Source organism: Stomoxys calcitrans, chromosome 3 (genome assembly GCF_963082655.1).
Source record: "Stomoxys calcitrans chromosome 3, idStoCalc2.1, whole genome shotgun sequence".
NCBI lineage: Eukaryota > Metazoa > Arthropoda > Insecta > Diptera > Muscidae > Stomoxys > Stomoxys calcitrans.
Genome location: NC_081554.1, coordinates 15984762 through 16007713, shown reverse-complemented (window position 1 = coordinate 16007713; position 22952 = coordinate 15984762). Strand labels below are relative to the sequence as shown.

The 22952-nt window shown below is 38.7% G+C and overlaps 1 protein-coding gene across 1 annotated transcript in view; it reads right to left on the bottom strand.

The window, feature by feature from the left end:
* Nucleotides 1–7072: 7072 nt before the first annotated feature.
* Nucleotides 7073–22952, bottom strand: part of LOC106087834 (uncharacterized) — a 41233-nt gene continuing 25353 nt past the window's right edge. The window contains exons 7-15 of the mRNA XM_013253010.2: nt 18759–20065; nt 18147–18342; nt 17956–18090; nt 11360–11485; nt 10851–11263; nt 10565–10770; nt 10333–10496; nt 10129–10270; nt 7073–7560 (exon numbers count right to left, since the gene is read on the bottom strand). Of these exons, the coding sequence (XP_013108464.2) occupies nt 7509–7560; nt 10129–10270; nt 10333–10496; nt 10565–10770; nt 10851–11263; nt 11360–11485; nt 17956–18090; nt 18147–18342; nt 18759–20065 (2741 nt within the window). The 3' untranslated portion in view covers nt 7073–7508. The remainder of the gene's footprint in view (nt 7561–10128; nt 10271–10332; nt 10497–10564; nt 10771–10850; nt 11264–11359; nt 11486–17955; nt 18091–18146; nt 18343–18758; nt 20066–22952) is intronic.

The following is a 22952-nucleotide window of genomic DNA, read 5'->3' as shown; positions in this document are numbered from 1 at the left end:
TTCGAAGATGGGCTATATTGGACTATATCTTGATATAGCCCCCATATAGACCGATCCGCCGATTTGCGGTCTTAGGCCCATAAAAGCCACATTTATTATCCGATTTTGCTGAAATTTGGGACAGTGATTTGTGTTAGGCCCTTCGACATCTTTCGATAGTTTGGCCGAGATCGGTTCAGATTTGGATATAGCTGCCATATAGGCCGATACTCCGATTTGGGGCCTTAGGCCCATAAAAGCCACATTTATTATCCGATTTTGCTGAAATTTGGGACATTGAGTTGTGTTAGGCCCTTCGACATCCTTCGTCAATTTGGCCCAGATCGGCCGAGATTTGGATATAGCTGCCATATAGACCGATCCGCCGATTTGCGGTCTTAGGCCTATAAAAGCCACATTTTTTATCCGATATTGCTGAAATTTGGGACAGTGAGTTGTGGTAGGCCCTTCGACATCTTTCGATAGTTTGGCCGAGATCGGTTTAGATTTGGGTATAGCTGCCATATAGACCGATCCTCCGATTTGGGGTCTTAAGACCTAAAAGTCACATTTATTTTCCAAATTTTGCTGAATTTTGGGACAGTGAGTTGTGTTAGTCCCTTCGACATCCTTCGTCAATTTGGCCCCGATCGGTCCTGATTTAGATATAGCTGCCATATAGGCCGATCCGCCGATTTAGGGTCTTAGGCCTATAAAAGCCACATTTTTTATCCGATATTGCTGAAATTTGGGACAGTGAGTTGTGTTAGGCCCTTCGACATCTTTCGATAGTTTGGCCGAGATCGGTTTAGATTTGGGTATAGCTGCCATATAGACCGATCCTCCGATTTGGGGTCTTAAGACCTAAAAGTCACATTTATTTTCCAAATTTTGCTGAATTTTGGGACAGTGAGTTGTGTTAGTCCCTTCGACATCCTTTGTCAATTTGGCGCAGATCGGTCCAGATTTGGATATAGCTGCCATATAGACCGATCCTCCGATTTAGGGTTTTGGGGCCATAATAGGAGCATTTATTATCCGATTTTCCTGAAATTTGAGACAGTGAGTTGCGTTAGGCTCTCCGACATCCTTTGTCAATTTGGCGCAGATCGGTCCAGATTTGGATATAGCTGCCATATAGACCGATCTCTCGATTTAAGGTTTTGGGCCCATAAAAGGCGCATTTATTGTCCGATTTCGCCGAGGTTTGGAAAAGTTCGTTGTGTTAGGCTCTTCGACGTCCTTCTTCAATTCGGAACATATTTCGATAAAACTGCTATGGGACAAGGTATGTTATTTACACCAGATTATGATGAAAGGTGGTTTATATATACCCGAGGTGGAAGTTATCCAAAGTTCGGCACGGCCGAACTTAACGCCTTTTTACTTGTTTTTGTATAAATTTTTATCAGGCGGAACATAGGAAGCTTTTACTAGTTTCCCAAAATTATTGAAGAGATTTCTGGAAGAGGAAGGTGTAGATATTTATCATGAATAAAAACCCAATTTTTGGGGCCTTTGCATATTAAGCGACCTCTCCGCCACTTAATCTATGAATTTTATAGAAAAGTACGGTAACCCATTATTTTTATACCCTCCACCAGGGGATGGGGGATACTAATTTCTTCATTCCGTTTGTAATACAGTGAAAAACGCGACCTCATAAAGTGTATATATTCTCAATTGTCATGACATTTTAAGTCGATCTAGCCATGGCCGTCCGTCTGTCTGTCGAAAGCACGCTAACTTTCAAAGGAGTAAAGTTAGGTGGTATGTAAGTGGGCCAAATGGGTTCATGTTTCGATATAGCTGCCATATAAACCGATCTTGGGTCTTGATTTTTGATCCTCTAGAGGGCGAAGAAGTTTGCTCCTGTTCCTTAGTAGAATGTTCATGGGCAAAATTAGCAATTTGCAGAGGGCGCAATTCTTATCAGATTTGTCTCTAATTTCACACGTGGTGTTTTGGTATCACATCCAACAAGTGTGCTTAGTAGGGTTTAAATCGGTTCATAACCTGATATAGCTGCCATATAAACCGATCTTGGGTCTTGATTTTTGATCCGCCGCCCCCCATCAGATATCGAAAAATGTAGTACCCTATTTTTACCACGGGGTCATTATGCACCATCTGTGAAAATTTCAAGAAAATCGGTTCAGCCGACAAACAAACACAAATTGATTTTTATATGTAAGATAGATATGTTCAGAATTAAAAAAAACTTTCATTAAAACAATTTAATTTTTTTATACCCTCCACCATAGGATGGGGGGTATACTATTTTCGTCATTCTGTTTGTAACTACTCGAAATATTCGTCTGAGACCCCATAAAGTATATATATTCTTGATCGCCGTGACATTTTATGTCGATCTAGCCATGTCAGTCCGTCCGTCCGTCTGCCTGTCGAAAGCACGCTTACTTCCGAAAGAGTAAAGCTAGCCGATGGAAATTTTGCACAAATACTTCTTATTAGTGTAGGTCGGTTGGTATTGTAAATGGGTCATATCGGTCCATGTTTCGATATAGCTGCCATATAAACCGATCTTGGATCTTGACTTCTTGAGCATCTAGAGGGCGCAATTCTTATCCGATTTGAATGAATTTTGGCACGACGTGTTTTGTTATGATATCCAACAACTGTGCCAAGTATAGTTCAAATCGGTCAATAACCTTATATAGCTGCCATATAAACCGATCTTGGATCTTGACTTCTTGAGCATCTAGAGGGCGCAATTCTTATCCGATTTGAATGAATTTTGGCACGACGTGTTTCGTTATGATATCCAACAACTGTGCCAAGTATAGTTCAAATCGGTCAATAACCTTATATAGCTGCCATATAAACCGATCTTGGGTCTTGACATCTTGAGCCTCTAGAGGGCGCAATTCTTATCCGATTGGAATAAAATTTTGCACGACGGATTCTCTCATGACCATCAACATACGTGTTTAATATGGTCTGAATTGGTCTATAGCCCGATACAGCTCCCATATAAATCGATCTCTCTATTTTACTTTTTGAGCCCCCAAAGGGCACAATTCTTATTCGAATTGGCTGACATTTTACACAGGTCTCCAACATATAATTTAATTGTGGTCCAAACCGGACCATATCTTGATATCGCTCTAATAGCAGAGCAAATCTTTTGTTATATCCTGTTTTGCCGAAGAAGAGATGCCGGGAAAAGAACTCGACAAATGCGATCCATGTTGGAGGGTATATAAGATTCGGCCCGGCCGAATTTAGCACGCTTTTACTTGTTTTAAACTCTTCAATGTAAACAAATTTTTTAAAATTGTATTCTGAAATTTTTTTTGAAAATAAAATATAAGCTATAATATACAAGTTTTTAAAGTAGTTTTGACATTTTAAGGCTCCAATGGACGTCTGAGCAACTGAACACAGCAGAAAACGTTTGATGCTTTAGCAAAAAACTAATGCTGTCCCTTTTTCAGCAAACTTGTTGTTGTTTCAGAAAACTTTTTTGCTGGTTTTACAAAAAAAAAAAACAAACAAAAATTTTTGAGTGTATTATACTCACCAAACTTTTTACCCTTCTCCTCTTTCTCCGAACTGCAATTGAAACGACAGTGGTGTTCATCATAAAAAACAAATAATAAAATGTTTTTATTGTGTCAACAAAATAATTAACAAACATTCATACAAAAGAAATAATAAATGTATTTTGTTGTTGTAGTTATTGTTGTAACAAAACAAGTCTACAATAAATATTTGTTGTATTTTTTTCTTCTTTAAAAACTAAGCTACTTGGTTTCATTTCTTTGTCGTTTTGTTGTATGGCTGTGTATTTATGTGTGTAAAGCCCTTTGGGGCAGGACTTTTTGTTGGATGCTTTTGTAGGTAGCTTCTCTCCTTTCACGTACTCAAAATTTGTTCTTCTAAATATGTTTTGTTATGTTAAATGTATATGTGTGTGTGTGTGTTATGTTTTTTTTTCTCTTTGTAAATAACAAAAGTATTCCCCATTTTTGCAAATTTTTCCACTTTCATCTTTCATTTCTATCATAACTAGGTTTTTTCTTAAGTTTTTTGGTTTTTGTTTTTTGGTTGTATACGAATAAATAAATTATCATAATAATATGCAATTTAATTCTTTTTGTATTTTAGTTTTTATTTGTATCTCCTCGGTTAGCTGTCCGTTTGTTGAGCTGTCTGTCTGTCTGGCTGTCTGTGTGTCTGCAGTTTCTTTGTCGGCATCTTTTTATTTTCTTTCTCTCGAATTAAATATTTATATTCATTTTAATGTTTTGATGTCTTGTCTTATTTGTTGTAGTTGTTGCTGTTTTGTATTATTTTTTATCTAAATTTTTCGCACATTCAGTAATTTCTTTATTTTGTGTTTGTATTTGTTGTTGTTTTAATTTATATTTTTTGTTTTTTGTTTTTTTATCATATGCATCAATTCGTTTGTGTATTTTTGTCTTTTATTTCTGTTGGACTTTTTTTCGTAGTTTTTTTTAGGGTTTATTTTTGGTGCTAAAGATATCAAAGTTGTGTCTTCAGACATAGACGAACTGACTGCATCCCCTATGGCTAAGATGCTTGTTGGACTACATAAATTTGTACACATCACGCCGGCAGGGCTGGTATAATAGAGTGGGTCATGGAAAGGTTACAAAAATAAATAAGTAAAAAGGCATTAAGTTCGGCCGGGCCCACCACCTCGGGTAAACCACCTTTCATCTAAATCCGGTGAAAACTGCATACCTTATGTCTCATAACAGTTATATCGAAATATGTTCCAATTTGGACCAAATACTAAATACTAGTACAGTAGATATATCTAAAAATAAACCGATCTAAACCATGTACGACACGGATGTCGAAAAGCCTACCATAAGTCATTGTGTCAAATTTCAATTAAATCGGATTATAAATGCGCCTTTTATGGGGCCAAGACTTTGAATCGAGATGTCGGTCTATATGGCAGGTATATCCAAATCTGGACCGATTTGGGCCAAGGTGTAGAAAAATGTCGAGTAGCCTAACACAAAGCACTGTCCCAAATTTCAGCAAAATCGGATAATAAATGTGGCATTTATTGGACTAAGACCCTAAATCGGAGGATTGGTTTATATGGCAGCTATATCCAAATTTGAACCGATCTGGGCCAAATTGACGAAGGATGTCGAAGGGCCTAACACAACACATTGTCCCAAATTTCAGCAATATCGGATAATAAATGTGGCTTTTATCGGCCTAAGACTTTAAATCGGAGGATCGGTCTATATGGCAGCTATATTCAAATGTGAACCGATCTGGGCCAAATTGACGAAGGATGTCGAAAGGCCTAACACAACTCACTGTCCCAAATTTCAGCAAAATCGGATAATAAATGTGGCATTTATTGGACTAAGATCCTTAATCGGAGGATCGGTCTATATGGCAGCTATATCCAAATCGGGACCGATTTGGGCCAAGCTGCAGAAAAATATCGAGGAGCATAACACAAAACTCTGTCCCAAATTTCAGCAAAATCGGATAATAAATGTGGCATTTATTGGACTAAGACCCTAAATCGGAGGATTGGTCTATATGACAGCTATATCCAAATCTGGACCGATCTGGGCCAAATTGACAAAGGATGTCGAAGGGCCTTACACAACTCACTGTAATTGGAAATCATAACAAAACATCTCATGAAAAATTTCAGTCAAATCGGATAAGAATTGCGCCTTCTAAAATCTCAAGAAGTCAAGACCCAAGATCGGTTTATATGGCAGCTTTATCAAAACATGCACTGATTTGAACCATACTTAACGCAGTTGTTGGAAGTGATATTAGAACACCACGTGCAAAATTTCAATCAAATCGGATGAGAATTGCGCCCTCTAGAGGCTCAAGAAGTCAAGACCCAAGATCGGTTTATATGGCAGCTATATCAAGTTCTATACCGATTTGCGCCATACTTAGCACAGTTATTGGAAGTCATAATAAAACATCTCATGCAAAATTTCAACCAAATCGGATGAGAATTGCGCCCTCTAGAGGCTCAAGAAGTCAAGATCCCAGATCGGTTTATATGGCAGCTATATCAGGTTCTATATCAATTTACGCCATACTTAGCACAGTTATTGGAAGTCATAACAAAACATCTCATGCAAAATTTCAGCCAAATCGGATGAGAATTGCGCGCTCTATTGGCTCAAGAAGTCAAGATTCAAGATCCAAGATCGGTTTATATGACAGCTATACCAGATTACGAACCGATTTGAATCATACTTTACACAGTTGTTGGAAGTTATACCAAAACACCTCATGCTAAATTTCAGTCAAATCGGATAAGAATTGCGCCCTCTAAAGGCTCAAGAAGTCAAGACCCAAGATCGGTTTATATGGGAGCTATATCAAAACCTGATCCTATTTGAACCATACTTAGCGCAGTTGTTAGAAGTACCGGAACACCACGTGCAAAATTTCAGTCAAATCGGTTGAGAATTGCGCCCTCTAGAGGCTCAAGAAGTCAAGACTCAAGATCGGTTTATATGGCAGCTATATCAAAACATGGACCGATTTGACCCATTTATAATCCCAACCGATCTACACCAATGAAAACTATTTCTGCCAAATTTCAAGCGGCTAGCTTTACTCCTTAAAAAATTAGCGCGTTAACGACAGATATACGGACGGACTGACATACGGACGGACATGGCTAGATCGACTTAAAATGACATGACGATCAAGAATATATATACTTCATGGGGTATCAGATGCATATTTCCATGCTATGGTGGAGGGTATACAAATTATAAAAATTCTATAAAAGGAAAGAAATTCGAAACAGCAATCAATTTAATCGCACAGTGGTCATCATAAAAACTTCACCGGTAGAAAATGACTAATGCGATGACCCATTTAGTTTTGTCTTAAAACATAGAACAAAGTTCTTCGATACTTTGCGATAACCCAGCAAACTAGGTAGACAAATATCCAAAAAATTAAATAGCAAACATTTAACATAAAAGCCAATTTTTCTTTATAGCATTTTTTAAACTTAATTTGTTATGAAATTGTTACCCACACCTCTTACAACCGAAATTTGACCCAATCTAATATACTCTGCCAAGCGTTAGGCAAATATTTTTAACCATATCTATTGATTTCATTATGCCTGCATATTATTACAGATAGAACTTCGGAGATTTGTTGGGTGTACACATAAAATATTCTAAGGTTGTTGTCCCTAATATAGAACCTTGTGTCTCTTCTAGTCCAAGGGTCCGAGGAAAATGGCCGAATGAGAGAGATAGGAAAAACCATTGCACTGATAATCAATACCATGTAAGGCATCATTGTCTCTTTGGATTTGCCATAAAAAGTGCTGTATGTGCCATAATAGGATTTTCAATTTCTTTTATATATATATACACCTAATATGTATGTGTGTTCCAATGTAAGGTGACTTTATGATGTAAATCTAAGGTAGTGAGGATGATCTATTCCATGAAATAACTAAAACTACGTCGTTTTCTTTTTGTGGTTTTGGTGATGGTTTTCAACCTTAGTTACCCAGATTTTATCCAACGGTCTATCGAATACTCAAGAGCTGATATCCATCTGAAAGAAAGTTGAGAAAGAAAAGAAAGTTAGCAAAATTTGCATATACTCCGAAAGCATGGCAGGAGGCAAATAAGGTGTTTATATCCAAGCCCGGCTAGGAAAGCTATGAGACCCCAAAGGCCTACAGGCCTATAAGCCTTATGTCCTACTATACTCAAAACCATTGCAGCAAAAACTCTCATTACCAAATAACCAGAAAGGTAAGCTCATTCAAAAACTAATAACAACTTATTTTTAGGCATCGCTTCTAATTACTTTTACATGGCGATGTCCTAGGAGGAAAGCACTTCCGCATAAGCATACCAATAGTTCGAAAATAAGTACTTATGTCTAAGTATACAAGTTGTCAAAAAATAATGACATATTATCTTAATTGAACGTTACTAAAAAATAACTACTTAAACTCAAACATGTTTTCGCCTTTCTGCACCACTACGTTCTCAATGCTCAGTTTCTTTGAAGAAGACAAATCATCGGCAAGACGAACATCATAGGCACTCAGTATTTGTGCAAGAGCCGGTGTCACTGAGACTCTCCGCCCGATACCGCTGATTGTCCGCGACTGCCTTTGCAGCTACTCTCTATGGAGTATTCCACTATCCGCAACCTGTGGACGCGCCCTGTAGCTCGCAGCCAAGCTTCTCGTGACAGCAATGAACACTGACACTGACGGACCTGTTTTAGCTTGTGTAGCGATCATAGCTATCCCGGGAGTGGTGTCGCTTTGCGGTAAGCCATTCGGACTCGCCAATAAAATGGAGGTTCCATATTATTGAGCTTAACGACATTTTTATCAATACCAAGGTTATAATTATGATTTTTTTTCTATTACAAATAAGTGCTTATTCTTGAACTTCATCGAATGTTGTATGTAATGACATTTGTACTACCAGCAACACAGATGGTATTCCTGTTGATAACTCGTTATATTTTAGCAGCTAGTAACTCACCATGTATAACCTATTAAGGATGCTGACTGAGGAGGGATTTGAACCCGTCTGCTACGCAGACGATGTTATATTACTTCTAAAGGGTAAGAATCCGAACGAGGATAGAATAGGACGGCAATAAAAGATCTTGCCCTTAAATTGGGATAGTCACAGGAAGGACCTGCGGAGCTTTAACAAGTAAAAGCGTGCTAAGTTCGGCTGGGCCGAATCTTATATACCCTCCACCATGGATCGAGTTCTTTCCCGGCATCTCTTCTTAGGCAAAACAGGATATAAGAAAAGATTTCCTCTGCTATTAGAGCGATATCAAGATATGGTCCGGTTTGGACCACAATTATATGTTGGATACCTGTGTAAAATGTCAGCCAATTCGAATAAGAATTGCGCCCTTTGGGGGCTCAGAGGTAAAATAGAGAGATCGCTCTATATGGGAGCTGTATCGGGCTATAGACCAATTCAGACCATATTAAACACGTATGTTGATGGTCATGAGAGGATCCGTCGTACAAAATTTCAGGCAAATCGGATAATAATTGCGACCTCTAGAGGCTCAAGAAGTCAAGATCCCAGATCGGTTTATATGGCAGCTATATCAGGTTATGAACCGATTTGAACCTTATTTGACACAGTTGTTGAAAGTAAGTATATAATACGTCATGCTAAATTTCAGCCAAATCGGATAGGAATTGCGCCCTCTAGAGGCTCAAGAAGTCAAGTCCCCAGATTTGTTTACATGGCAGCTATATCAGGTTATGAACCGATTAGCGCCGTACTTAGCATATCGATATCATAACAAAATACTTCTTGCAAAATTTCATTCAAATTGGATAAGAATTGCGCTCTCTAGAGGCTCAAGACGTCAAGACCCAAGATCGGTTTATATGGCAGCTATATCAGTTTATAGACCGATTTGAACCGTACTTAGCACAGTAGTTGAAAGTGATATCAAAACACTATATGCCAAATTTCAGTCAAATCGGATAGGAATTGCGCCCTCTAGAGGTTCAAGAAGTCAAGACCCAAGATCGGTTTAAACGGCATCTGTATCAAAACATGGACCGATTTGGCCCATTTATTGGTTGCCCAAAAAGTAATTGCGGATTTTTCATATAGTCGGCGTTGACAAATTTTTTCACAGCTTGTGACTCTGTAATTGCATTCTTTCTTCTGTCAGTTATCAGCTGTTACTTTTAGCTTGCTTTAGAAAAAAGTGTAAAAAAGTATATTTGATTAAAGTTCATTCTAAGTTTTATTAAAAATGCATTTACTTTCTTTTAAAAAAACCGCAATTACTTTTTGGGCAACCCATACAATCCCAACCGACCTACACTAATAAGAAGTATATGTGCAAAATTTCAAGCGAATAGCTTCAAAAGTTAGCGTGCTTTCGGCAGACAGGCGGACGGACGGACATGGCTAGATGGGCTCTTAAACGCATATTTCGAGGTGTTACAAACAGAATGACGAAATTAGTATACCCCCATCCTATGGTGTAGGGTATAAAAATATTTTCCAAAAGCCATTTTAGGATGCAGCTCACCGGGACCGCTAGTTATGTTCAAAATATCAAAGTTTCACTATTTCTTGAATATTTTGTTGTTGTTTTAAAACTCACCTCTTTTTTTCCATTTCGGATTCAGTGTAAAAATAGTAATGCCGCAATTTCGGTTCAGGTGGTATAATTTCAAAGGAATTCTTTTTGCCCGAAGCAGCAGCTGACATGGACGATACCTTGTAGCCATGGAGACAGACCATACCTGCAACCATTTGACATTGAAAAAATTCATTTCACTAAGCCTACTATAGACAAAAAACTTACCCAAAGCAGATTTTGAAATGCCATCATGAAAGAAATACAAACAGGCATCTTTGAGCACACAATAACGCTTGGACCAGCCACACCATTTGGAGCCCAGTTTCATGAGATAACCAAAACAATCGGGTCTTAAGATATTGCTGGGCTGTTTATAGAGATTGCGGGCACTAAGGGGGAATTTGTAAAGGATTAGCAAAAAACTTGGTGCTGGGCATTGGGGTTGTATGCAAATTACCTTTTGTCCAGCCATGAGTTCTCTTGGGCTACCGCCTTCTTTAGAATATTTACCCATCTGTTGGTTACCTCTTCATTGTCGCCGGCTACATACAAGGGTATACCCTCGCCCGAGTCAACTTTAAATGCATGAGGTCTACCCACCTTGGCAGGGCATGGCTCTACAGTGTGTTTGGCCATGATCATGGCACCCACTGGTTGAGTATCCTTGAATAAAATTTAAAAATTATGCACATAGAATGTTATGAAGGTTGCCTGTGTTTTCTTGTAAAACTTTGAGTTTTTACCTCTTCAGTCTTGTAATAGTATAAACAATTATCGGAACGTAACACAAACCAGCGTTGCACCCATTTCTTGGTATTGGGGGAACCTTTGGCCTGGCCACTTTGACGCCATAGATAGCCGCTGTAGACCACCTGTATGGGAGGCTCTTGCTGTTCATTCATTAGCACACCCAAGGTGCGGGCCACCTCTAGCTCCAGTTTCTCACAACCATCATGGGCTATTTTCACCACTTCGGTATGATGTTTGTCCAACACTTTTACACCATTCACCGAAATGATAATGTCACCCACTTCTAGGCCGGAACTTTCGGCTGGTGTATCAGGTTCAATGGCGGCCACCACCACCGGCTTGGAGCCATGTATGCGAAAACCAAATTCTCCAGAATCACTTTTAACCACCACTGTTTTATCCACACCTGTAGGAGAAAAAAATGAAGGGATTTTTTTTTTAATGGAAATTTTCTGGTAATCAAGGAAGGGAATAAATGGGTCTTATAATCTTTTCTATATACCATATTCGCCTTGTGTAAGCTTTGACAACACCTGACCCTCCCTGGCCCATACCATAAGCATCAGCTTTAATATCTCCTCTAGACGCCGCCTTAGCGAATCTTGTGCCGAATTTGATGTTATCAATTCTAGAAAAACGTAGGTCAAGATTTTTCGTTTAGTATTTGTTTGGTATTGTTGTTATTTTAATTTTTTTTCGGCAACAATTACGCACCCAACATTGTTTTCTATGTTTCTTTAGTTTTTTTTTTATTTAATTTTATTTTTATTTTCTGCAATGTTTATGGTTCTGCTCATGCACTTTCTTTTATTTTAGATTTAAAACACTTTCCGTTTCACTTTTCCCTAATCCGATTTGATCCAATTTTTATATATGGATTTTAGCAAACATGCGTTTTTTTATTCAGGTGTATGCCGCTAGCCAATCCGTAGACTACGAAATAGAAAAGTGACACCTATGCTTGCGCCCTGTGTGTCCCATGAGTAAGTTGGGCGATGACTAAAATTTGAAAAAAAAACCTAATGCTTGAACAAATTTTGCTCACAGTGCCGGTTCTCTTTTTTTTATGGCGAACGCATTATCGCCGGCCAAGAATATCAGAAAAACAAACAGAACGCCTGAGAGCATGGGACGGACGAAGCCGCCCAAAAAGACTAAAATTACGTCTATATTTTCAAAGTTTTTTGTTCGCATTGAGTAAACATGCTCTTTCTCTTTGGCGGTCAATGGTACTTTGCGGCACTCGCCGCACAATGGGGCATGAAAGAAATGCAGCCCAACTGAATCTTATCATCACTCCACTATAGCTTCAAGACTGCTGATTATTTTATTTTATATGAAATCATACAACCGGGGGCTACCAGTGTAATTTTGGAATTTTCGATCCATACTTGGTAGGGGTGGAGGCCACCATAGCGCAGAGGGTAGAAGGAAATCATACAACAGAGGGCTACCAGTGTAATTTTTGAATTTTCGGTCCATACTTGGCAGGGGTGGAGGCCACCATAGCGCAGAGGGTAGAAGGTCCGCCTATGATACATTAACATTAAAAAAAAATTTATTCATCATTGGTAATCACCCCCTAATATTAGAGACATTTGTGAGGTACTTTGCTATGTAAAAACTCCTCCCCAAAGAGGTGCCGTACTGCAACATGCCGTCCGGACTCGTTTATAAAAAGAATACCATTTGTCTTAAACTTGAATCGGACAACACTCATTGATATGTGAGAAGTTTGCCCCTGTTTCAAGGGCAAATTTGCACTTGACAGGGGTTCTGGAAGTTTTAACGGCACATAACTCCAAGAAACGCAAACATTTTTATTTTTATACCCTCCACCATAGGATGGGGGGTATACTAATTTCGTCATTCTGTTGGTAACTACTCGAAATATTCGTCTGAGACCCCATAACGTATATATATTCTTGATCGTCGCGACATATTATGTCGATCTAGTCATGTCCGTCCGTCTGTCCGTCCGTCCGTCTGTCTGTCGAAAGCACGCTAGCTTTCGAAGGAGTAAAGCTAGCCGCCTGAAATTTTGCACAAATACTTCTTATAAGTGTAGGTCGGTTGGTATTGTAAATGGGCCATTTCGGTCCATGTTTTGATATAGCTGCTATATGAACCGATCTTGGGTCTTGACTTCTTGAGCCTCTAGAGAGCACAATTCTTATCCGATTGGAATAAAATTTTGCACGTAGTATTTTGTTATGATATCCAATAACTGTGGCAACTATGGTCCTAATTGGTCCATAACCTGATATAGCTCCCATATAAACCGATCTTGGGTCTTGACTTCTTGAGCCTCTAGAGTGCGCAATTCTCATCCGATTGGAATGAAATTTTGCACATACTGTTTTGATATCACTTTCGACAACTGTGCAAAGTATGGTCCTAATCGGTTCATAACCTGATATAGCTGCCATATAAACCGATCTTGGGTCTTGACTTCTTGAGCCTCTGGAGGGCGCAATTCTCCGATTTGACTTAAATTTTGTACATAGTGTTTTGATATCACTTTCAACAACTGTGCAAAATATGGTCCCAATCGTTCCATAACCTGATATAGTTGCCATATAAACCGATCTTGGGTCTTGAGATCGGGAGATCGGTTTATAAGGAAGCTGAATCAAGCTTTAGATCGATTCTGACCATATTGCACACGTATGTTGAAGGCCATGAGAGAAGCCATTGTACAAAATTTCTTCCAAATCGGATGAGAATTGCGCCCTCTAGAGGCTCAAGAAGTTAAGATCCCAGGTCGGTTTATATGGCAGCTATATCCAAACATAGACCGATTTGCGCCGTACTTAGCACAGTTGTTGGAAGTCATAACAAAACACCTCATGCAAAATTTGAGTCAAATCGGACGAGAATTGCTCCCTCTAAGGGCTCAAGAAGTCAAGACCCAAGATCGGTTTATATGGCAGCTATATCAAAACATAAACCGATTTGAACCATATTTAGCGCAGTTATTGAAAGTAATACCAAAACACTACTTGCAAAATTTCAGTCAAATCGAATGAGAATTGCGCCCTCTAGAGGCTCAAGAAGTCAAGACCCAAGATCGGTTTAAATGACAGCTATATCAGGTTATGGACCGATTGAAACCATACTTGGCACAGTTGTTTGATGTCATAACGAAACACGTCGTGCAAAATTTCATTCCAATCGGCTAAGAATCGCGCACTTTAGAGGCTCAAGAAGTCAAGACCCAAGATCGGTTTATATGGCAGCTATATCAAATCATAGACCGATTTGAACCATACTTAGCGCAGTTGTTGAAAGTAATACTAAAACACTGCTTGCAAAATTTCCTTCCAATTGGATAAGAATTGGGCCCTCTAGAGGCTCAAGAAGTCAAAACCCAAGATCGGTTTATGTGACTGTTATATCAATTTGTATGACTGTTGTATCAGATTATGGACCGATTTCAACCATACATAGTACAGTTGTTGGAAGTCATACCAAAACACCTCATGCAAAATTCCAGCTAAATCGGATAAAAATTGTGCCATATAGTCAAGATCTGAGATCGGTTTATATGACAGCTATATCAAAACATAGACCGATATAGCCCATTTACAATCCCAACCGACCTACACTAATAAGAAGTATTAGTGCAAAATTTCAAGTGGCTAGCTTGACTACTTCTAAAGTTAGAGTGCTTTCGACAGACAGACGGACGGACATTTCGACTTAAAATGCCATGAAGATCAAGAATATATACTTTGTGGGGTCTTAGACGAATATTTCGAGGAGCTATAAACAGAATGAGGAAATTAGTATACCCTCATTCTATGGTGGAGGGTATAAAAATTTTTATCTATCAACGCCATAAAGAGACAGCTGAAACAGTATTATCGAAATTTTTCTAAGAGGCACTATTTTGGTACCATTTCGTACATCTTACGTAACCACCAACGGATGTTTTTGAAATGTCTTTCAAGTATTTCCAAAGGAGTACTATTTTTGGTACCAGTGGTACGAAATTGAGTATTTTTTCAGACAGGTACTATTTTGGTGCAATTTCGTATGTTTCATGTAACCAAAACCGATGAATGGTTTTGAAATGCCTTATCAAATAGACGAACATGCTGTTTTAGCACTTCCGAAATTTTTTTAGGGGCATTATTTTGGTACCATTTCGTACGTCTTATGTAACCACCGACGGATGTTCCTGAAATGCCCTTTCAAGTATTTCTTACGGAGTATTATTTTTGGTACCATTGGTACAAAACTGATAATTATTTCTGGTGGGTACTATTTTGGTATAATTTCGTCAAACCCGACGGATGTTTCTGAAATGCATTAAAAAATAATTTGGCGGATTACTATTTCTGAACTTATGAACGCCATAAAAATTCGACCGAAACGATATTTTTGCAATTTTTCTGAGGGGCACTAATTTGGTACCATTCCGTACATCTTATATAACCAGACATTCTGAAATGTCCTATAAGTATTTCTGCAGACTACTATTTTTTGTACCAGTGATAGTTTCATGTAATCAAAACTGATGAATGATTTTGAAATGCCTTATCAAATAGACGACCGAAACGGCATTTTCGAAATTTTTTTGAGAGGCACTATTTTGGTACCATTCCATACATTTTATGTAACTATTGACGATTGTTTCTGAAATGTATTTTTAAGTATTTCTTCCGGAGTACAATTTTTGGTACCATTGGTACAAAACTGATTATTAATTCTGGTGGGTACTATTTTGGTGTAATTTTGTCAAACCCGACGGGTGTTTCTGAAATGCCTTAAAAAATAATTTGGCGGATGACTATTTCTGAACTTATGAACGCCATAAAAATTCGACCGAAACGATATTTTTGCAATTTTTCTGAGGGGCACTATTTTGGTACCATTTCGTACATCTTATATAACCAGACATTCTGAATTGTCTTATAAGTATTTCTTCAGAGTACTATTTTTTGTACCAGTGATAGGAAATTAGATAATTTTTCCAACCGGTACAATTTTGGTACAATTTCGTAAGTTTCATGTAATCAAAACCGATGATTGATTTTGAAATGCCGTATCAAATAGACGACCGAAACGGCATTTTCGAAATTTTTCTGAGGGGCACTATTTTGGTGCCATTCCGTACATCTTATGTAACTATCGACGATTGTTTCTGAAATGTCTTTTCAAGTATTTCTTACGGAGTACTAGTTTTGGTACCAATGGTACGCAATTGAGTACTTTTTCTGGTAGTACCATTTTGGTATATTATCGTACGTTTTTTGCAATCAAACCCGAAAGTTTTTGAAATGCCTTATAAAAATAATTTGGCGGATTACTATTTCTGATCTTATGAACGCCATAAAAAATCGATTGAAACGGTATTTTTGCAATTTTTCTGAGTGGGTATTATTTTTGTACCATTTCGTACCTATCTTTTGTCACCAACGACGGATATTTTTTACACGGCCTTTCAGATATATCTGCTGAGTACTATTTCTGAATTTATGAACGCCTAACAGAGACGACGGAAACGGTATTTTAACAATTTTTCTGAGTGGGTACTATTTTGGTACCATTTCTTACATCTTATGTAACCACCGACAGTTGTTTCTGAAATGTCTTTTCAAGTATTTCTTACGGAGTACTAGTTTTAGTACCAATAGTACGCAATTGAGTACTTTTTCAGGTAGGTACTATTTTGATAAATTTTCGTACGTTTTTTGTGCCTTAAAAAAAAATTTGGCGGTTTACTATTTTTGACCTTATGCACGCCTTAAAAATTCGACTGAATCGGTATTTTTGCAATTTTTCAGAGTGGCTACTATTTTGGTACCATTTCTTACATCTTATGTAACCACCGACGGTTGTTTCTGAAATGTCTTTTCAAGTATTTCTTAGGGAGTACTAGTTTTAGTACCAATTGTACGCAATTGAATACTTTTTCAGGTAGGTACTATTTTGGCATAATTTCGTAGTTTTTTTTTTTTAATCAAAATGGGAAGTTTTTGAAATGCCTTATAAAAATAATTTGGCGGATTACTATTTCTGATCTTATGAACGCCATAAAAATTCGATTGAAACGGTGTTTTCGAAACTTTTCTGAGTGGGTACTATTTTTGTACCATTTCGTACATATCTTTTGTCACCTATCTTGGATTTTGACTTCTTGAGCCAATAGAGCGAGAAATTCTCATCCGATTTGGCTGAAATTTTACATGAGGTGGTTTGTTCTGACCTCCAATAACTGTGTTAAGTATGGTGCAAATCGGTACATAACCTGATATAGCTGCCATATAAACCGATCTGGGATCTTGACTTCTTGAGCCTCTAGAGGGCGCAATTCTCATCTGATTTGGCAGAAATTTTGTACAACGACTTCTCTCATGACCTTCAACATACGTGTCTAATATGGTCTGAATCGATCAATAGCTTGATACAGCTCCCATATAAAGCGATCTCCCGATTTTGCTTCTTGAGCCCCCACAAGGCGCAATTCTTATCCGAATGAACTGAAATATTACACAATGACTTTTACAATGTTTAGTATTCATTTATGATCCGAATCGGACTATAACTCGATATAGCTCCAATAGCATAACAGTTCTTATTCAATATTCTTTGTTTGCCTAAAAAGTGATATCGCGCATAGAACTCGAAAAAGGCGATCCATGGTGGAGGTGGAGGTATATAAGATTCGGGCCGGCTGAACTTAGCACACTTTTTACTTGTTTTTGGTAAACCTCATCCCATTGTGCTTTACTCGTTGTTTGATTTCCTACATGTTGAAGTACGTACGGTCAGTATTTTGTATTGGGCTAATGTTCCAAATATAGAATTTTAAACTATTTCTCGCATCATCAAACAGCACTGCTGTTGCCATCAAACACTTGGTGTGTTAGACGCACACAAAATCAACGTCATGAGTCAAAGGCACGAGACTGTTCTTTGGAAGATACTTTTGGTACTCACAAACATTTGGATATGCCCCACTCGCAGTGGTTGTCAACGATTCACTGAGTGGCAGCGGTCAATGAATATCAATGAACTACAGAAAAAGGCATGGCTTTGACAAGGGCGAAAGTTAGGTTAAAAAAGGTGGAGGGAAGGGGTATAGCTTACCAAACATATCATTCTTTTGTCTACGATACATCTCCAAAGTACAACGTCTCTGCACCAGGCGATGAAGTATAACTTGATATTTGGTATAGAAGCTTTTTTCAGAATCGGTAGATGAGCGGCGACCACGACTGCGTTCTGTAGGAAGGAACAATGAGTGAAATTTTTTTAAATTTTTTTTATCTTTGTCCTACCCAAACTTTGATGATCCAATTGAGCCCATATATCAGAGTCCGTGAGTCTAGCATATCTTGCACAATCATAATGGCCTATGTAGATGGTCTGTTGCTTGGGTTCACTGGTAATTTCTGGCATTATGCAGGGACTGGAACCAGCTGGCCTTAGAATGGGTGTAGTTTTCTTGGTGCAATCCTGGTTTCTTTCTTCGCTCTGGGGATTAATAAAAAAGGGTAAATTTGGTAAATAAAGAAAATCGTAAGTCATTTATGGGGAAGACCCACAAAATATTGGTTTGTCCAAAAAGTAATTGCGGATTTTTCATATAGTCGGCGTTGACAAATTTTTCACAGCTTGTGACTCTGTAATTGCATTCTTTCTTCTGTCAGTTATCAGCTGTAACTTTTAGCTTGCTTTAGAAAAAAAGTGTAAAAAAAGTATATTTGATTAAAGTTCATTCTAAGTTTTATTAAAAATGCATTTACTTTCTTTTAAAAAATCCGCAATTACTTTTTGGGCAACCCAATATTTTTTAAACTGTTTGCGCTTTGTTTTTTTTTTGGTCTTAAAATTTTTAATCTTTTCCAAATTTGTCCTTTCTTCTTGTTCTTGTTCTCCGACTTCCTTACCTTAGCCCTTATATTATCTTTCCTGGTCTTGTAGTGACGTCCACGCTCCAGATGATATCTCTCCTCCGATCTAAAACGTTTATCCATTTTCTTGTATAAACGCTGTGGCGTTTTATTTGTTACTGGCGAATCGGCAAAATCGGACGGTGGCTTAACTATATCCGGTTCGTTGTCTATGTAAGGTAATGATTCCACCGAATCGCCGCAAACAACGCTCTGCTCTTCGACTTCTTTGCCACAGTGCGAACAATGGCCACTATGCTGATCGCCTTGATTGCCATCTGCCTCACTGTAGAACACAGAATCGGAACCAGGCGATACGGAACGATTTAAGGATTCTATGGATTTGGCTTTCAATTGACAAGTCTCCGAAGCTGATTTCACATAGGCAGGTGACAACGACAAAGGAGGCTTGGCCGTCAAAGTGGTGGTTATATCTTTGGCAGTGCGTGTCGTTACAACTGTGGTCACTGGTATTTCTGGTTCATGGCATGTCAAATGACTGGGTGTTGAGGCCATGTTAGTTGTCTTGAGAGACATGATGCTGTTGTCTAGGAGTTTCTCCGCAGCCAAACCCTGTTGTGGGGATAGTATAGCGGAGGCATTTGAGGCCTTACGAGCCCTGTTAGTGCTTTCGTCGCGTGAGGAACGTCTTAACTGTCTACGTATTTTCGGACGGAAACGTTTCAGTTTTACCGGGCTGGTGGACTCGGCCAAGGCTGAGGCGGCTTTTTGCCTTTCCGGGGATTTCTTAAGCATATCTCGTTTTATGGGACTGGTCAGGGCTCGCATATTCTCTTTCTCTATGTCTATCTTCATGGAAGTTTTTCGCCGTTTGCGCTCCTCTTCTTGGCGATGGCGTCGCGATTTAAGCTTTTGATAATCATCATCATGGGGACTCTCATAATAACCCGAGGAGGAGTAACGAACATCACTGCGTTCATCATCTGATATGGATTCGATTTTTTTGCGCATTTGCTCTGGAGCTCTAGAAGGAGTGGGCGAGGTGATTTCCTGTTTAATTTTATCAGTGTTTTCGGGTGTCTTTTCGCCAGCCTCATCTCCCACATTGTAGCTGCCCGATGAGGTGCTACTCACCGAGTGGGAGGGCGATTTTTTAGGAACTTCACTTTGGGGGGTATTCAAATTCAGATTGAGATCCATGCGGGCCTTGGTTTCACGCAGATACTCCTCGGGTTGCACATGCTCTTCGGATAGCATTTCTCCTTTGGAGGAGTAAAGGGAGGAAGCACTTTCAAAAGAAGATTCACCATGGGTCTTGTCCATTTGAGAGCTTTGGGTAGAAGCTAGAAAGGAGAAAAAAAACACACAATATTACAGTTCAACTTGGAAAAGTCAGTGCGGTGTTTTGCTTAGTCACATCTAGTTTATAAGGAAAAATACATTCCAAGCAGTGGCTTGCATACGCAAAGCATCATCATACATCAAGCAACAACATCGAACATCATCTACTATGATCTAAACTATGATAAAACACAAGATGACGAGTAGGACTTAACCAGATTCACAAAATCTAGCAAAATTTTGTTAGGGATTCTCATAGATCCTTCAATAAGACAATCAAACTTGCACAGTTTCACTCTTACATCAAGCTTTCAATCATTCAAACTTTCACTGTTTCATAAACCAAGGAACCATTCACAGTCTTCCTCTCTCTTCACTCATAGAAAAAATGCCCGAAATAGCTAAAACAAAATGCTAAGTTCGGCCGGGCCGAATCTTGGACACCCACCACCATGGCAGAATTCATGGTGATTGGAGATTTAAATGAAATAAATTTTAAGGGCATAATTTTATTCTACATACAAAATTTCTTTCAAACCAGCAAAAAACAAGCTTCTAGGGACCGAAGAAGGAAAATCGAGAGATTGGTTTATATGGGGCTATATCAGGGTATAGACCGATTTGGACCGAACTTAGCTCAGTTATTGGGTTTGTAAGAGATCAAGAAGTCAAATCGGGAGATCGGTTTATATGGAAGCTATAACAGGTTAAAAACCGATTTAGACCGTACTTGACACGTTTGTTGGAAGTCATAACAGAACACCGCATGCACAAATTTAGCTAAATCGGACAAAATTTGCGGATTGTAAGGGCTCAAGAAATCAAATCGGGAGATCGGTTTATATGAGAGCCATATCAGGTTGTAGACCAATTAGGGCCGTACTTGGCACATCGTAGGAAGTTATAGTAGAACACTATGTGCAAATTCGTAGCCAAATCAGAAAAATATTGAGGCTTGTAATGGCTCAATAAGGCAAATCGGGAGATCGGTTTATATGGGAGCTATATCAGGTTATGGACCGATTTGAACTATTCTCAACACAGTTGTAGGAAGTTATAATAAAACACCTCATCCGAAATTTCAGCCAAATCGGATAGAAATTGCGCACTCTAGACACTCAAGAAGTCAAGACCCCAGATAGGTTTATATGACAGCTATATTTGGTAATGGAGCGATTTCAACCATACTCAGCACAGTTGTTGGACGTCATAATAAAACACCTCATGCGAAATTTGAGGTAAATCGGATAAGAATTGCGCCCTCTAGCGGCTCAAGAAGTCAAGATCCCAGATCGGTTTATATGGCAGCTATATCAAAGCGTGGACCGATATAGTCCATTTACAATCCTAGCTGACCTACACTAATAAGAAGTATTTGTGCGAAATTTCAAGCGACTAGCTTTACTCCTTCGAAAGTTAGCGTGATATCGACAGACAGGCGGACGGTCGGACGGACATGGCTAGTTCGACTTAAAATGTCATTACGATCAAGAATATATATAATTTATTGGGTCTTGGACGAATATTTCGAGGAGTTACAAACAGAATGACGAAATAAGTATGCTCCCTCCTATGGTGGAAGGTGTAATGATATAAAATAAAATCGTGTTAAGTTTGGCCGGGCCCAACTTTGGATATCCACCACCTCGGAAATATATATGTAAACCAACTTTCATCATAATCTGGTGAAAAATGCATAATTTATGGTCCGATTTCAACCAAATTCGGCACGGACATTGAGTCGTCTAATAGGTACAAGTCATTGTTCAATTTTGTTGAAAAAAATATTTGTCTTTTTGGTAGCTATATCCAAATATAGACCGATCTGAACCATATATGACAGGGATATCGAAAAGTCTAACATAAGTCACTGAGTCAAATTTCAGCAAAATCGGATTATAAACCCCTGGCTTATGAGGCCAAGAATATAAATCGAGAGTTCGGTCTATATGGCAGCTATATCCAAATCTTTACCGATCTGAAGCAAATTGGGACCTTACACAACACAAGGTCCCAAATTTAAGCAAAATCGGACAACAAATGCGCATTTTGTGGGCCCAAAATCTTAAATCGAGAGGTCAGTTTTTTTTGGCAGCTATATCCAAATCTGAATTGATGTGGACCAAATTAGAGAAGGGTATCGAAGGGACTAACACAACCCACTGTCCCAATTTTCAGAGAAATTGGACAACAAATGCGCGTTTTATGGCCCCAAGACATTAAATCGAGATATCTGTCTATATCACAGCTATATCCAAATCTGGACGGATCTGGGTCAAATTAAAGAAATTGCAGAAAGATGTCGAAGGGCCTAACACAACTTACTGTCCCAAATTTCGGCGAAATCGGACAAAAAATGCGCCTTTTATGGGCCCTACATCTTAAATCGAGAGATTGTTTTACATGGCAGCTATGTCCAAATCTGGACCGATCTGGGTCAAATTAAAGAAATATGTCGAGGGGCCAAACACAACTTACTGTCCCAAATTTCGGCGAAATCGGACAAAAAATGAGCCTTTTATGGGTCCCAGATCTTAAATCGAGAGATTGGTTTACATGGCAGCTATGTCCAAATCTGGACCGATCGGGGCCAAATTGAAGAAGAATGTCGAGGGGCCAAAAACAACTCACAGTCCAAAATTTCTGTGAAATCGGACAATAAATGCTCCTTTATGGGCCCAAAAACCTTAAATCGATAGATCGGTATATATGACAGCTATATCCAAATCTTGACCGATCTGAGCCAAATTGAAGAAAGATGTCGAAGGGCCTAACACAACTCACTGTTCCAAATTTTGTCAAAATCGGACAATAAATGCTCCTTTATGGGCCCAAAAACCCTAAATCGAGAGATCGCTCTATATGGCAGCTATATCAAAATCTAAACCG